General features: G+C 40.4%; 1 protein-coding gene across 1 annotated transcript; it reads right to left on the minus strand.

Moving 5' to 3' along the window:
* Nucleotides 1-2,985: 2,985 nt before the first annotated feature.
* DDX20 (DEAD-box helicase 20) lies at nucleotides 2,986-13,059 on the minus strand. Its single transcript, XM_030869026.3, has 11 exons — nucleotides 12,593-13,059; nucleotides 11,754-11,848; nucleotides 10,798-10,966; nucleotides 10,088-10,202; nucleotides 9,821-9,963; nucleotides 9,551-9,689; nucleotides 9,191-9,249; nucleotides 8,060-8,142; nucleotides 7,607-7,712; nucleotides 7,368-7,469; nucleotides 2,986-4,516 (listed from the first exon to the last, which is right to left on the minus strand). The coding sequence occupies exons 1-11, from the start codon at nucleotides 12,891-12,893 to the stop codon at nucleotides 3,354-3,356; spliced, it is 2,475 nt and encodes an 824-aa protein (XP_030724886.1). The 5' UTR covers nucleotides 12,894-13,059; the 3' UTR covers nucleotides 2,986-3,353.
* Between the last annotated feature and the right edge of the window lie 2,479 nt (nucleotides 13,060-15,538).

Below are 15,538 nucleotides of genomic sequence, written 5' to 3' on the forward strand. Positions count from 1 at the left end.
TTTGCCAACAGCTCTATTTTGAGACACAGCCCTGTATTACTGAAAGAAAATATGCTTTTAATCTGCACTGGTTCTGCTGAGAATACACTGAATATCCACTCTTTCATCTAAACCAACGTCTCAAACTAAAAACTCAAAATTAAATGCTATACAGGGTATAGCAGAAAGCTTGGAAATCAGATGACAGAGGCCCTTAGGTTCTATCACTTACTTATATGGCTTCACATCAGTCTCTTCTCTCTTGGCTTCAGTTTGTTTCCTCCTCTTAAAAATGAGGGGATTGGATTAGATATCCTGAAGATCTGTTCTAACCTTAATAATTCTGGTTTAGGTAGTGAGAGCAAAAGGCATTTTCATATTTCACCGTAATGTGGCAAGAACAACGGGGATTCTTTTGATTTCCCCACAACCAGATCCCAATAAATGAAAACTGAAATAGAAATGGAAGGTTAAGGCCAATCCGTGATGCCAGAAGGCCCTAGAAGTTGGCTGTGAAATTCATTTCAATCACTAATGTTCATATCCTTATCACCCACTAGGTGTCACTACAGATTCACAGCTCAAATAATCTGGAGCAAAGTAACTGGAAACCAGATGTGGTGAGCAATACGTGCTTTTTCATTAAAAAGCACTAAATGTTAACTGGGATATATGTGCTTGTTCACAGCGGCACAAAACAATAAACATATTCTGCCAAAATAAGAGAATAACCTTGTCAGAGTTCCAATGTCAGCTATGACTATCAAAAATATAATTTTATCTTTTAAGATTAACATAGCTTTATTTATATTTGCGGGAGAAAAAAAACCCTAAAACTTCAAACTACTCCCTTGTCTCATGAGTTGATCTGTAACTACTATAATTTCTGTTCAATTATTTTTAGTATTCAGGGGCTGAAGTTTACCTTTAAAGCTTTTTTTTAAGGTTAGGTTATGTTTAAAAGGTTAGCAATTATTATTGCAATACTTAGGCTACTTTAGAAAATATTACTTTTAATTACCCCAAATAATTTGTATCCTCTAAGTCAGAATTATCCAAAGCAACAGGTTTCTCAAACATTTCTCTACATGTTAATACTGCTAGCCTAATTTAAGTTAAAGCCTAACTTGAACAGCTGTTAATAAGTGTATTTAGTATTCTAGAATTCAGACATTAAACCAATTCACACTAGCCCTCATCCAAATTAAGTGAATGTATAAAGGCTCTCTATACTCATAAAAAGATTATTCTTTTCTCTAACTAGAAATTATCTTCTCTTACTAGTCATGTATTAGTTAAATCTTAGAACTAGAAGGGACCCTAAAAATCTAGTCCAACTGCCTCCTTTTATTGATGAGAAAATTGGACCCCGCGAGGTTAAATGACTAGTACAAAGTAAAAAATAGGTAGTAACAGAGTCAACCAAGACAACTGCTCCTTCTACTACACAACATTCTCAAGTGCGTTTGCCTAAAACCTATCTATAGTCCCCAAAAGATTAAGGGGTTATGCACCTAGAATGACAATTCCAAATTAAAATTCCACACACAGTAACATACAAATGCCAGCAGATTCCTTCCACAGCCACAATAACTACATCCCTTATTTGGGAAGGTAACTGCTGAAATTTTCCTAGCAAATGCTTATGAAAAATAAAACAGTATTATTTTCATGTTATGTATATGCTTACCTCCAGCTTACTTTTATATTAAAAAAGAGATCACAAGACAATCCTAAAAGAGAATCCAATTAATTTCAAGACTAATGGGTACCCACATCTCTAATTAAGATGCAGGAGTATCCTGATTAAAATTCCCTAGCAATGACAAACTGTGAACTTGGCTGTATTGTGGGGGAAAGGGTAGAAAAAAAAAAAGAGGAAAGTTCAATTATATAGCAGTGACAAGATCTTATTTAAACATGTAATTAAAGTCTTTTTAATGACATTCTGGACCTAATTATGGATTTGCTATTTACAATGTTAATTAATTCACTTTAACTTGGCAATACATGTACAGTACTGATACATATAAATAAAGCATATCATTGCCCAACCCAAATGACAGGAATCTAAGTTAAACAGTTTAGGGCTGTGTTATGTGAGTGTCAGACAGTAAATGACAATGGCTGTGGATGTTTGCTGACAGCCATGGGGGAACGTGTTTATATTGCCTAGACAAGTATGCACACAGGAAAGGAGAGCTTCCCATCACTTTTAAAAAGTAAATACATATCTCTATTCATACTCGGTTCTCTCACCACAAATCCGTTCACAGAGAAGTTTGGGAACCAATCGTATATTCATAAAATATACGTATATTCATCGTATATTCATATATTCATCGTATATTCATATGAATCGTATATTCATAAAATATTTCTACAGGGAAGAAATTAAAGAATATGTAACTTCCAATTACATTTATCTAAATCATAATTTACAGATACAGCATCTCAGAAAAATGCTAGAAACTTCCCTTAGCCTACCAGCAGAGTACAGCAGTTCTTAACCTGGGTTCCACAGATGGGCTTCAAAGGGTCTATGAACCCTTTGAAATTACATATACAATTCTTGTTTATAGAATGAAATTTTCTGGGACAAATCTATAGCTTTCATCAGATTCATAAAAGGATCCAAAAATCAACAAAGATTAAGAGCTGCTCCTTTTCCTGAGAAACAAAGACAGCCACTACTGATGATCCTTAGCTATTTAATGCACATCAACCACAGCTTCCACAATTATAAAGACAAAAGATATTCAAAAGAGGAACAATAAACATGTCAACACACTTGGCTAAGTTTCTACTTTTACTGGTAATAAATATTTTTACTGGAAGCAAACAAGGACCTTCAGGAAAGTCTGAAGCAATGTTTATTCCTTCCTGCCTAAACCTAAAAGGAGAGGGGGCTTTCTGTTCTACCATGCTACAAATTTCTACAAGAACACACCTCTATGGAAATGTAGCCCAAGACTTTTGGAAAGAACTCCACAGCATAAACTAGCATTATTTTTCAAATCTCAACTGTTTTTATTTCTTTTAAGCAAGCAGTGGTATATAAGTCTTTTTAAGTGTTTCTTTTTGGAACAGCTTATAGAAAATGGCACCCTGGGACCTTTAGCTCTATGTCCCCCAAAATTTTCTTTCAAGAATCTCATCCAAGACGTTTCTTTAAAGAAGATAATTCATCTGACCTGAATCAGGTTGATTTAGGTCAAAACAATCTGAAAACTAGATGTGTCCCAGTGGAAAGCCTCAAAACTTCTCCAGTTGCTCAAAAATGCCACTATATGCCACTCTACTACAGGTCAAGGATGGCAATCCAAAGGTATCACTTGTTGATATCCCCAGATGGCGTGACGTACAGCCTATAATCACTGGTTGCCACGCATCATTTCTTGTAGATAAACGGTATTCATGTGATAGGCTGCCATCCAGCTTGGATGCCTCTGAGCGTTCCAATAATACGACTGAGAAGCAGAAGCATAGTATTCCTGCCACGCCCTGTAGTAAGCTCTCCAGTACTCCTCATAGTCCTGATAGGTGTCAGAAAAACTCGGATGTGTTTCCCTATGGCGGTCATACCAACCATCTTCCTGGGGTTCTGCCTGCAATCGATAGGAAGACCGCCTGGGAAGGCTTCTCTGGCTCTGCTTAGCTCTCTGGTTATGGTTAGCTCCCTCTTTATGCCTTGTCTTTATTTTGATTTCAGGTGATTCTTGATACTCTACTAGATGAGGGGGGTCATTTCCATTCAGAGGTTGTTCCAAAGAGATATGGCCACCCACAGGAATAGATTCCAAGTCTTTCAGCTGAGTATCAGAAGAACCTTCCAAGTATGACTTACTTCCTTTGCTCTGGGAAGAACTCCTTGAACTGTAAGAATCACTGTCACTCTCAGAGTCTCCAGATTGGCTACTACTTGCCAATATCTGCACTCTCTCTTCAGTAATTCTATTTCTCACAAAACCATTTTGAGGATTCACAGTCTGATCCCCAGGACCTGTGTAGTGTCTGATGACTTCCACAGGTTTCTCTAACCCCTCTTTAATATAGTGTTCGTAATCCTCCATCAATTCTTCAAAAGTCAAAGTACATGGCAGATGGGTTTTAAAGGAAGACAGACAGGGAATTTTGGGGAGTGACACAGAAGCTTCTTTGACTTGGTGCTGACTGTTAGTAGAGTTTTCAACAGAGGACTGAATAGAATTCTTCATTTGCTCTTTCAATTGTACGGCACAGCCCAGTTCTTTTGGTGACATGGCTTCTTCTACAATTCCACACTCTGAGTGGCTTTTCACAGGAAGCTTTTGTTTGGTATTATTTTTTGATTTGACTGATAGTGCAGATACAGAAGTATTTCTAGATGAAGCCATGTGGTTACCATGAGCTTTCTGAGTTTGAAAGGTGCTCTCTATTTTTTGAATTTGTTTTAGGGTCTGTGTAGGTATACTTGCTAAGCCATATGTATGCATGGCAGCTTCAACCTCCACATCCCAATCCAAACATTCTTCCATCAGACCAGGAGGAATAGGATCTACGTAAAAGGAATAAAAAAAGTATTAAATTCTCGAGCTGTTCTAGACCAGCATTTTCTGAATGGATTAATAAAGCTTTCCACGGTCAAATAAGATTAAGAAACAAAATATACTAACACTATACTAAGAAGCTTAATATATTAGATTTTAAAAGACCTAAGCAAAACTTGCAGTAAAGAAATTTGCCCAAAAATATAAAAGACCCATCCCATACCCCCTCACTCGAAAAGAGCTTATTCTAGGAGTGAGGTATGCCTCTACAGCGATTCTCCCATCCTTCCTCGTCTCCCTCTCCCCAACTCCTCCCCATTATCTCACTACTGATAACAGCAAAACAAGATATTAGAAAATGGATTGTGCTCCCCAAAGCTTACCAACTGGGAAATATTACAACTGCAACCCTGTACCCAAGTAAATCTGCCACCCTATATTCTACCAGGGAGAAATCACTGCCCTCAACGGTGGAGGAAAAAAACCTCCACGGGGAAAAAAGCCAGATGACTGTGAAAAGATCTGTGGTACCAATGGCACTTGTAAGTTTAAAAAAATTTGCTGGCTCTAACTCTATAAATTTCCTATCCCATCCAGGCATGACAATTTGCTTCCACCTGCACTCAGATCTTTCCAAAGTGTGACCAATTTTCATCTTAGGCAGACTAAGTACACAGAGGCCCTGCTTTACAAAGACCTCCCCTGTCTGTTGCTGCTAGTGGTGTTCCATGTATGTGTACCCACTACTCATTCTCTCAGATCTGGATTCTTCAGCTGGGGCTCTTGATCCTTCACTGAACAGACCCTCTAACTAAACATGGATTCCTACTAAGGTGCCATCCCTTGCTTGCGGAGACCTATCATTCAGGCCAATTCCCTCCTAATCCTGCTCCAGGCAACTCACCCGAACAGTCTGTTGTCACACAAGTGCCTAGTCCAGTATAGATCTAACACTATAAATATCATTTTCTCATCATTTCGGGGCTCTGTTAACTTTTCATAAAGATCCAAATATGTCACTTTCTGGTAACCAAAGGCAAATCTTATTTTTATCACTAGATGTTATGATACTGAGTCCTACCACAAGTCCTAACTCTCTTGTACCAATTTTCAATTTACTTTTTCCATTATTTATAACTATAAAGATCACCAATAGACTTATACATAGAGAGAATTAACAAAATATAGTCTTAGAACTAACAGAGAACCTAAAGACCATCTACTCTAAAACAAATATTTTGTAAATCAGGACATAAGCTTAGAGCAATTTAAAAAATGTGTGAAAATGAGTTACCACAAAGCCAAAACTACTAAAATTCACAGTACTCCCAAACCTGTGTTTCATCTAGCTTTGTAAAAATCACTAAAGGAGTTAATATAAATTGGTAAAATATTCATTGTTATATTTATTCAATAACTACATAGTCCATCTTCTAGAAGGTCATGTATACACTATATAAGTATACATTTATGTATCTATACAACGTATATATATACACACACTAACATGCATACATTAACATATACAGTTGACCTTTGAATAACACGGGTTTGAACTGCAGGTATGAACTGCGCAGGTCCACTTATACGCAGATTTTTTCTAATATGTACAATAGTACTACACAATCTGCTGTTGGCTGAATCAGTGGATGTGGAAAGGCAGATATGGAGGGCTGACTATAAGCTATACAGCGATTTATGCTGCATGGAGGCTCAGCGCCTCTAACCACCCCCATTGTTGTTCAAGGGTCAGTTGTATAGCAAATAAACCATATTTCCACCCAGGAGTTTGGTTTTTTTTTTAGTAAGTTTGTTTGTTTGTGTATTGATTGATCGATTGACTGATTGCATTGGGCTCTATCGATTGACTGCATTGCTCATGGGCTCTAGAGCGCAGGCTCATTAGTTGTGGTGCATGGTCTTAGTTGCTCTGCAGCACGTGGGATCTTCCCGGACCAGGGATCGAACCCGTGTCCCCTGCACAGGCAGGTGGATTCCTAACCAGTGCGCCACCAGGGAAGCCCCAAGCTGCTTTTTAAAACTGCTGTCTTGGAAACAATGCATGTTTGAAACTATTAATGATCTCTTGAAAACTTTTTTAGAAACCCTAAAAAACTGGGTGGGGACTTCCAGGAGGCACAACTACTGAGCCCACGTGTCACAACTACTGAAGCCCACGTGCCTAGAGCCCGTGTTCCGTAACAAGAGAAGCCACTGCAATGAGAGGCCTGCGCACCACAACGAAGAGTAGCCCCAGCTCGCCGCAACTAGAGAAAGCCTGCACGCAGCAACGAAGACCCAACAAAGACCCAACACAGCCAAAAATAAATAAATTAATTTAAAAAAATAGCAGCTTGATAAATGATTCATTAAAATCAAAAGAAAACACTTCAACATTTTCAGAACAGTGTCCAAATTAAAGATACTATTCCTTCCCCATGGTGACAAAGGGGAGTATGGCAAGAATTACCTTCATAACAACATAAGAGGTAAAATACATCCCTTGATATAAAAGAATAAAATCAAATTGCAGGGCTACAAAGTAAAATATGGAGTTAATACAGTAGGAAAATATTTTTCATTTTTCATGTGTCATTAGTTAGCTTGCAATCTTCTCCCTGTTACTTATTAGCTGTAAGACCTTAGACAAATATTTAACCTCTCTATGCCTCAATATCCTCATCTACAAAAGGCAGATAATAATAGCGCATACCTCACGTAATTGTGGTGCAAATTAAATGAGTTAACATATATACTTAGAACAGTATCCAACACATCATAAGTACTCTATGTTAGCTATTATTTTTATTAGGCCTATCATTATTATTTTGACAGCAAAATGAAACAGACAAAACATACCTGGTAAAGGCTGAAGATTGATCTTACATTTCTGGGCAATTTTCATCATCATATTTTCTTCTTCTCCCCTACAGCAGTAGGTCACTGTCAGTCCCAAAGTACCTAAAGCACAGAAGGAATGTTAAGTAGTAAATCATTTTCACATAAATGACACTTCAAGTCCACCTGTCACATTATAGCTTCCTCCCCTTAAAGAAAGCACCCAAACTTTTTTCTTTTCTTTTCTTTTTTTTTTTTACCAAAACGGCCAGCTCTGCCAATCCGATGCATATATGTCTCCCAATTCAATGGAACATCCAGGTTTACAACCAGATTCACGTTCTCAGCATCAATTCCACGGGACGTCTTGAAGAAGAGAACAGTTGTTTGTGTGCATTAGCCATTGCATGGCACACTATATTATTCAGTATAACCAAGAGCCCAATTAAGAATAGGAGGATATTTAAGAGCAAGGTGGATATTTAGGAGCAAAGGAAAAGAAAATTCATTTCTAATGACTAATTTCAACAATAAAGATAAAAATACAGAAGACATTTTTAGGAAGAAATCATATTCCCCAGCACTGGAAAGACAATTATCTTCTGGTATTCTTGTCAGATACACCCACCTAAAATAACAGATGAAATCTGTACATTTGATAACAGAACATATGTCCAGATGGATTAATCACCCAAACTGAACAGGAAATTTACCAAATCTGTGGAAACGAGGACTCTGCAATGAAACTGCTTCAGTTTAGCCATAGCATCAAGACGCTGATTCTGATTCATGTTGCCTAAAAAGACCCAGAAAGAAAGTCATATAAAAACAAGTGAACAGGGCTTCCCTGGTGGCGCAGTGGTTGAGAGTCCGCCTGCCGATGCAGAGGACACGGGTTCGTGCCTGCGCGCCCGGAACCTGTGCTCCGCAACGGGAGAGGCCACAGCAGTGAGAGGCCCACATACCGCAAAAAAAACCAAAACAAGTGAACATACATTTATCAAATCCACAAAAATCAGAAATCATAATTGCCAGTCTTAACACTTTAACAACCAAAGTTAATTCTGTCCTTATATGCAAATCTAGGTTAAGAACTAACGTCAGAAACAAAAACCTAAAGTCAGAATCTTCTAAAATATGGTTAGGCAATCAACTAGAAATTCAATTTTAAATGGTGACTAGGCTATGCCTGCAGATATAACATTATATCTACAAAGTGCCATATGAGGTTTAACAATTCTTAGGAAAATAATATTGATTTAACCAGCTGTTTACCAATTTGGTGTTGAAGTGTGATCTATCATCCAAATACTGGTCCATCAGAAAACAATCTCCCCAGTATCTCATAATATACCACGACTAAATGAGCTTACGCTAACAGGTTAAAAACTAAGCTGAGATAGCAATCAAAACTCTAAAAAGGATCTCACTTATCAAAAATTCCTTTAAATCTTTCACTCCTAGGTCAACAGTAATAATTTAGCTTTGTGTCAAAAATGAATCAGTTTTGCCTTCCACAAGACTGTAAAAGTCAATTTAGTTAGCAATTCTTTGTATTTTTTACAATGTTTATCTTAAGATAACAAAGACAGACTCTATTTTGTAAAGTTATTATGTTCTTTGTGGCTATAACTCCAGTTTTCTAGTTTTTTAGTACATACCATGTTACTTCTTAAAGAGACAAATCCCAGTGAAAAATAAACCTGAAATTCCTTTTACTCTGAAGACTCAGTCTAACCTCACACTCACAAGACAAGTCAGGAAGTGGTATCTCTTCCTCCCGACTTTGGAGAAGCTTCAAGTCAGGATACTAAACAAAGATTAAAGTTAAGAGATGAACTTACCTGAAATGCACTCTGCAGGAAAGCCTTTAGAAGAAAGGATATCAGCCAAGTGTTGTGCTCTATGAAAAATAACACAGAGGGTTATAATTTTACAAATACTGCCCCACACCTATCCTTTTATTTCACAAGTTCCCCAGATGACTTTTTTTTTTTTTTTGCGGTACGCGGGCCTCTCCCATTGCGAAGCACAGGCTCCGGACGCGCAGGCTCAGCGGCTGTGGCTCACAGGCCTAGCTGCTCCGCGGCATGTGGGATCTTCCCGGATCGGGGCACGAACCCGTGTCCCCTGCATCGGCAGGCGGACTCCCAACCACTGCGCCACCAGGGAAGCCCCCCAGATGACTTTTTAAGGTACATTACCTGCTGTGTAAATTAGAAAAGACTAAGGCCTGATTAAATGGAATTTTGCTGAACAATTCTTGTAAATGCTGAGTCTTTTCCTCAAAAATCTTATGGGCCAAAGGGTATGAACTGACAACTTTGTAGTACTGCTTCAAACCTACAAAGAAGAGTCTTCTGTTAAAATGAACATATTTTCTATAGCAAATATGAAAGCAAAAGCCAACTTAGCAAAGGAAAGCTCCAGAATATCACAAACCAACCCACTAAATATCCAGTATCTGTACACACCTATGAGACTCGGATCACTGGAGTTTAGTCTTACAAAAGTGGGCTCTCTCATGTACTTTGTCAAAGCATTAGCCAAAAATTCAGGGTAAGTAGCTGACACTGCCAACATCTGCTTACTGGCAGGCAAGGAAGAATAAATCCAACTGCAAAATAAAAGAAAAACACACACACCATGGAAACTATTCAGATGATAATCACCACCTAGAAAACCAAAAGATAGATACTTTGGGGCACCATTTCAATAGTCAAGTTAGTTATTTTTCTTACTTTATTTGCTCCTGGAAGCTGCCTTCTTCTAAAAGCTTATCTGCTTCATCAAGAATAAAGAGACGTATACTGCCTGGATTCAAGTAGTCAAGTTCTATCAGTTGTTTAATTCTGCCTAAAGTCCAGAAAAAAAATATTCAAATATTCATATGCACCAAATCCGTGCAAATTTCAGCCAATGTTGTTATTCTACTTACAGGTTGAATTGCTAACTTTCCTGACCCAACCCTCATTATTCTTTACACACTAAACCACAAATTAGAAATCCTGAGTTCTGATCTTCCCTAAATCCATTATTTTTTCCCTCACATTTCATCACCAATACGTATGGAAAATAAACACTTCCTGTCAAAAGACTTGTAAGGCACTGAATGCTAGATTATGATTCTGAGTGACTCATGACCGAAGGACTAATACTGAAGCAAAGAATAATCCCAATCCATGGCTTAGAAGGGCTTTCTGAAATCATCTCATTCCTCTTCTGCTCAGAAGCCTATCCCATACTTGTTCTTAAACATCCTTAGAAACAGAAATTTCATAAATCCTGTTGGTAATCCAGTCATGTGTTTATATGTCACTAATCTAATGCTCTTCATTTTTAATCCTCAAAATAATTACCATAATTATCAAAGATTGCCATATTCTTATTGCTATATAGAAGTGTTCAGTTACTTAAAAGCCCCAGTTATTAACAAGCATTGATATCTTACCAGGAGAACCAACAGCAATATGACACTTTTTAAGTCTGGTTTTGTCTTGTGATAATGGAGTCCCTCCGATAAACACATGACACTCTAAGCCTTCCATTTTTATTCCAATGGCTGTGATAACAGAATGTATCTGTACAGCAATTTCTCTTGTAGGAGCCAAGATCAAAATCTAAAAAACACATAAAATATACCTTTAACAAGTCGGTAGAATAAATACATAAGGCAGGACTCAAAAAGCTTTACAGTGTTTTTTAACCCAGATACTCATGTCTGGGTTAAAAAACACTGTTGAAGAGTCATCATCAGATATACATGACTGAGAACTTGAAATACAGCCTGCTGTAACTACTAAACCACAAAGTAAGACTATGAGGGTCATACCTGATTCATCTTTATATCCCCAATGCCTGGCATACTGTTTAAACATAACATGGGCTCAACAAATCTTTGCTGAAGAAATGATCTCCAAACCCAAATCTCCTGTTAATTTGGGTAAGGCCCTCTTAGACCCTACTCTGAGAGAACCCAGAAGGTGGGAGATCAGTATAATACATTCACTTTAAGAACCACATGCAGTTACCTACCATAGCCAAACACCTCATTACCACGAATCAGGTCAAATGCTAAACCTCACCACAATCTAGTGAGCAAATAAAAGAATAAAAAATCCCTATCTGTATTCTCAAGTAATGACAAAATTGACACACATGGCAGACTTATTTTATTTAACACGCAGTAATAACAGAAATCTCTAAACTTCTAACACTAATAATGTGTATTTGGTCACTAACCACACCAACACCACTCATCAGCCTAAGTATCTACTTTACTTGTATACTTTTCATATGTCTTAACACAATCATTCACTTCTACCTCTGAGGAGCTACTGGTATTTCATCTGACCTGTAGGAAATCCACATAACATACCCTCCTTGGGTCCTCTGAGCTAAACTCACCTGGGTACTTAGGTTTTCAAGAACAAGAGAGTCCAGAGCAATGGTGGAGAATACACAGGTTTTCCCAGTGCCAGACTTAGCTTGAACAATTAAATCTGGGGAGGAAAAAAAAAATTATCATTAGCCAGGACTGACTGAAGAAGCTTAGGTACCAACATGAAATTCCAGAACTAGACAGGCCTCCAGAGATCACATCCTTAACCACCTTCGTTTTTAAGTTAACTCTAAAACAAGCATGCGGCCATATCCAGAAACAGGCCTCCTCCCCGAACCTCCACCGTTTCTCTTCTTTTTTTGGCTTAGAAAGCAGAAATTTATTTTCTCAAAGTTTTGGAGGCCAGAAATATGAAATCAAGGTATCAGCCGGGCCACATTCCCTCCTACGGCTCTATGGTACAATCCTTCCCGTCTCTTCCAGCTTCTGACGGCTGAGACATTTCTTGGCTTGGAGTTGTGTAATTCCAATCTCTGCCTCCATTTTCACATGGCTTTCTTCTCTGCCTTTCTCCCTGCTCTTATAAGGACTCTTGTCACTGGATTTAGGGCCTACCCTAATCCAGGCTGATCTCATCTGAGATCTTTCCTGCCGTTTATATTCCCAAACGTAGAACCACTTGACAGCGTGGAATGGACCTCAACTATCTCCAAATTCAATACTGCGCCTCCGTTTGACAGAGGAGGAAACTGAGGCTCGCGTGCGTGCGGCGTCTTGCCCCGGGCCGAGCCCTGCAAGACGGCCGCTCTGGGCCCTTCCCGGCCCTCGCCACGGGCTTGGCCGCCGCCGCCGCCGCCGCCCCCTCCTGCGGCCCTCCCGGCCCCTCCAGGGCCCCAGCCCTCACCAAGTCCGCACCGCCCCAGCGGTATGGCCTTGAGCTGCACGGGCGACGGCCGCTCGAAGCCAACCGCCCGCAGCCCCTCCACCACCGGCCGCGACAGCAGCAGCGACTCGAAGTCCCCCGGCTCCGCCAGCAGCACGTCCCCGGTGCGGGTCCGCGGACTGTTGATGTCATGAGCCGTCCGCAGACTCCGCACTGGCCGGGTGGCTGGCTCCGGGGCCGCGAACTGCGCAGCCACGCGCTCCGCCGGCATAGTGCTCTCCACGGTCTTTAAGGCCGCCGAGCCTTCAGAAGCCGTCGCCATGCTAGCCGCGCCGCCGGATCTCGCGGTACTTGGGGCGAGGCGTGGAGCCTGAGAACAAGAAGAGGAAAAACTTTATTGGCAGTCTTCCTGCGAAGACACTGACACTCCGGCCTCGAAGAGGAGGGGTAAGGGACGGAAGTCGGAGGCTTAGAAGGACTCGGAAACAGCTATAACAACAAAAAAAACGTGGCCTGAGGAAGGCGGGAAAAGGGAGGGGAGGAAAGCTGAGGCTACCGGTGTGTCGCCGCCGGCGGCCTACAGAGGGCGCCGCGCGCTCACGGTGGGAGCACTGCCCCGCCCTGCGCCCGCGTTGCTGACCTCACAATGCTGCCTTTGTGAAGAGCCCAGTGCGTCACGCTCCCAGCCTCCGGGCTTCGGCTCGGCGGTCAACTCCTCCGGCTCCCCACCGTGTCCCGCCCCAACTCGCTGCCTCCTCCTGTGCTCGCAGAGAGCGCCCGAAGTACAGCGAGATTTAGGATTGACCACGTTGCCAGGTATATATCTGTGTGCTTTCATCTCTGCGTTCCCAGCCCCTAGCACAGTACCTGGCACACGCTGAGCTCTGATAAAAGCAAATCGAATTGGAACCAGCAACTGAACTGACAACTCCCACATTAGTAGCTACACCTCCGACCCTCCTCTGAACTCCAGACTTGTACATCCATCTCCCTTTTCAACACTTCCAATTTATGTCTAATAGCTCAAATTTAACATTTTCTATGTGTTGCTCCTATCCTTCCCCACCACCATCTCATGGATGACAGCAGTCTTTACCACTTTATTTTAGGTCTCTGCTCAAATACCACCTTTTCAAAGAGGACTTTCCTGAACACTCTGAGATAGCTCCCCCATCCTGGCAGCTCCCCAGCCTTTCCCATCACTCTCTATTCCCTTATTCTGCTTTATTTTTCTGCTTATCACTAGATGAAATCATATGTTTATTGTCTGTCTCCCCCACTCTCTGAGGACAGGGACCTATTCTCTTTTGTTCTCTGCAGTATGCCTAATCGGAAAAAACAATCTAACACAGAGTAAGTGCTCAATATTTATTGAATAAATGAGCTCCTATAAAAAGTCTGAGTCGTAACTCCAAATTAAGTATTTTTGGAACCTAATATTCACAATTACAAATCTAAAGATTATATCATAATTCTGGTCGTTATCTCTCACCAGCCTCACACTTCCCTACACACACACACACACACACACACACACACACACACACACACACACACACGGTGATGATGCAGATTCCAAAGGAGGTAGGAGGACTTTGGCAAGGTAATCCCACTGGAAAGGTATTCTCAGATGCATTTTTCTTATAAATTTACAAAACATTGAGAAAATGCGAACTGTTCATATGAAAGAAGGGGGCCTGTTGGGAGTGGGCAGTAAAGGTTCCAGACTTCCTCTTAGTACCTACCCCACCTCTTTCATCCACTTAATCCCTAAATCCCAAACCTGGGAATTAATTATTCTTGACTCCACCTTCCATTATCCCTCTCCCCTTTCTTTTTTTTGGGGGGGGGGGGATTTGGATTGACCAGGGATTGAACCCGGGGCCATGGCAGACAGTGAAAGCACTGAGTCCTAACCACTGGACCGCCAGGGAAATCCTTCCCCTTTCTAACAATTACTTGAGGGCAAGTAATTTTGCTTCCAAATATCGCATCCATATTTCTTCTCCAGTCTCCATAGCATCTGTCCTATTTTAGGTCCCTTTTAAGGGTCCTATTTTAGGAACTTTTAGGTCCTAACTATCACAACAACCTCCTGAATGGTTCCCCTGCCCAAATATTGCAGTTATGTTACTAGTCATAAATTATATTGCTATAGCTAAAAACAAATCAATACAATTTTTTTCCTCAGTAGTTAAAAACTGTAATAATGCTGTTGGTCATAATTTTTAGTGCCATAAAAATAAAACATAAAGGTAAGAGATCATTTAATAACCAGGTAAGGTATGAGAGTAACATACGCAGAAACCAGTTGGACTGTTGTCTGCCTGCTGTCCTCCTTCAGGATAAAATCACAATGGGACCCCAGCCTCTTTGTATGCTGTTCTGTCTACTTGGAAAATCTTTCCTCACCTTATGTACCTGGAAGGTAGAGGGGGGAAGGATTCCTGTGAATTGAAGAAGTGGGAGTAAAAGGTAGACTCAGAATGGATTTTCAGGTTCAAATGGTCCCAGGCAATGATTTCACAATGGAAGTTTCTGCACCCAGAGGAAAGGAAAATAATGTAAACAAAAACATAGACATAAGGTGGCCCCCCTCGAATGTGAGGATCCGTGGGACTATGTGGAAAGAAGGGAAGGCACTAAGATTTTTATAGCCACTTTTTCTCATTTGATCCTCAAAGCAACAAAGGGTAGGCAACCTTATTATTTGCATTCAATCTGCAAACATCTCTTCATTCATTCTTTCAGCAGAAATCTTCTAAACGCCTAATACGAATCAGCCAGATGCTGGAGATGCAAAACTGGGACAAAATAAGCAGAGCACTTGCCCTCAAGAAGAAAGATACATGCAGACGGATAGCTCTGGCCAAGGAGGAAATATTCAGATAGCACAAGGTGGTGTAAAAGTACATGCAGTACTGACATTTTTCAGGGCCTTAGCGGCTCAAAGTGTGGCTGTCATGT

This window comes from Globicephala melas, chromosome 1 (genome assembly GCF_963455315.2).
Source record: "Globicephala melas chromosome 1, mGloMel1.2, whole genome shotgun sequence".
Lineage (NCBI taxonomy): Eukaryota > Metazoa > Chordata > Mammalia > Artiodactyla > Delphinidae > Globicephala > Globicephala melas.

What these genes read in the sequence shown, in the direction of transcription:
- DDX20 (XM_030869026.3), bottom strand. Translation starts at nt 12,893, where the DNA reads ATGGCGACGGCTTCTGAAGGCTCGGCGGCCTTAAAGACCGTGGAGAGC. An exon ending in AGCTTCCAGGAGCAAATAAA is followed by an intron (nt 9,964 to 10,087) that starts GTAAGAAAAATA and finishes TTTATTTTGCAG; the next exon opens with TTGGATTTATTCTTCCTTGC. An exon ending in CAGTGATCCGAGTCTCATAG is followed by an intron (nt 9,690 to 9,820) that starts GTGTGTACAGAT and finishes TCTTCTTTGTAG; the next exon opens with GTTTGAAGCAGTACTACAAA.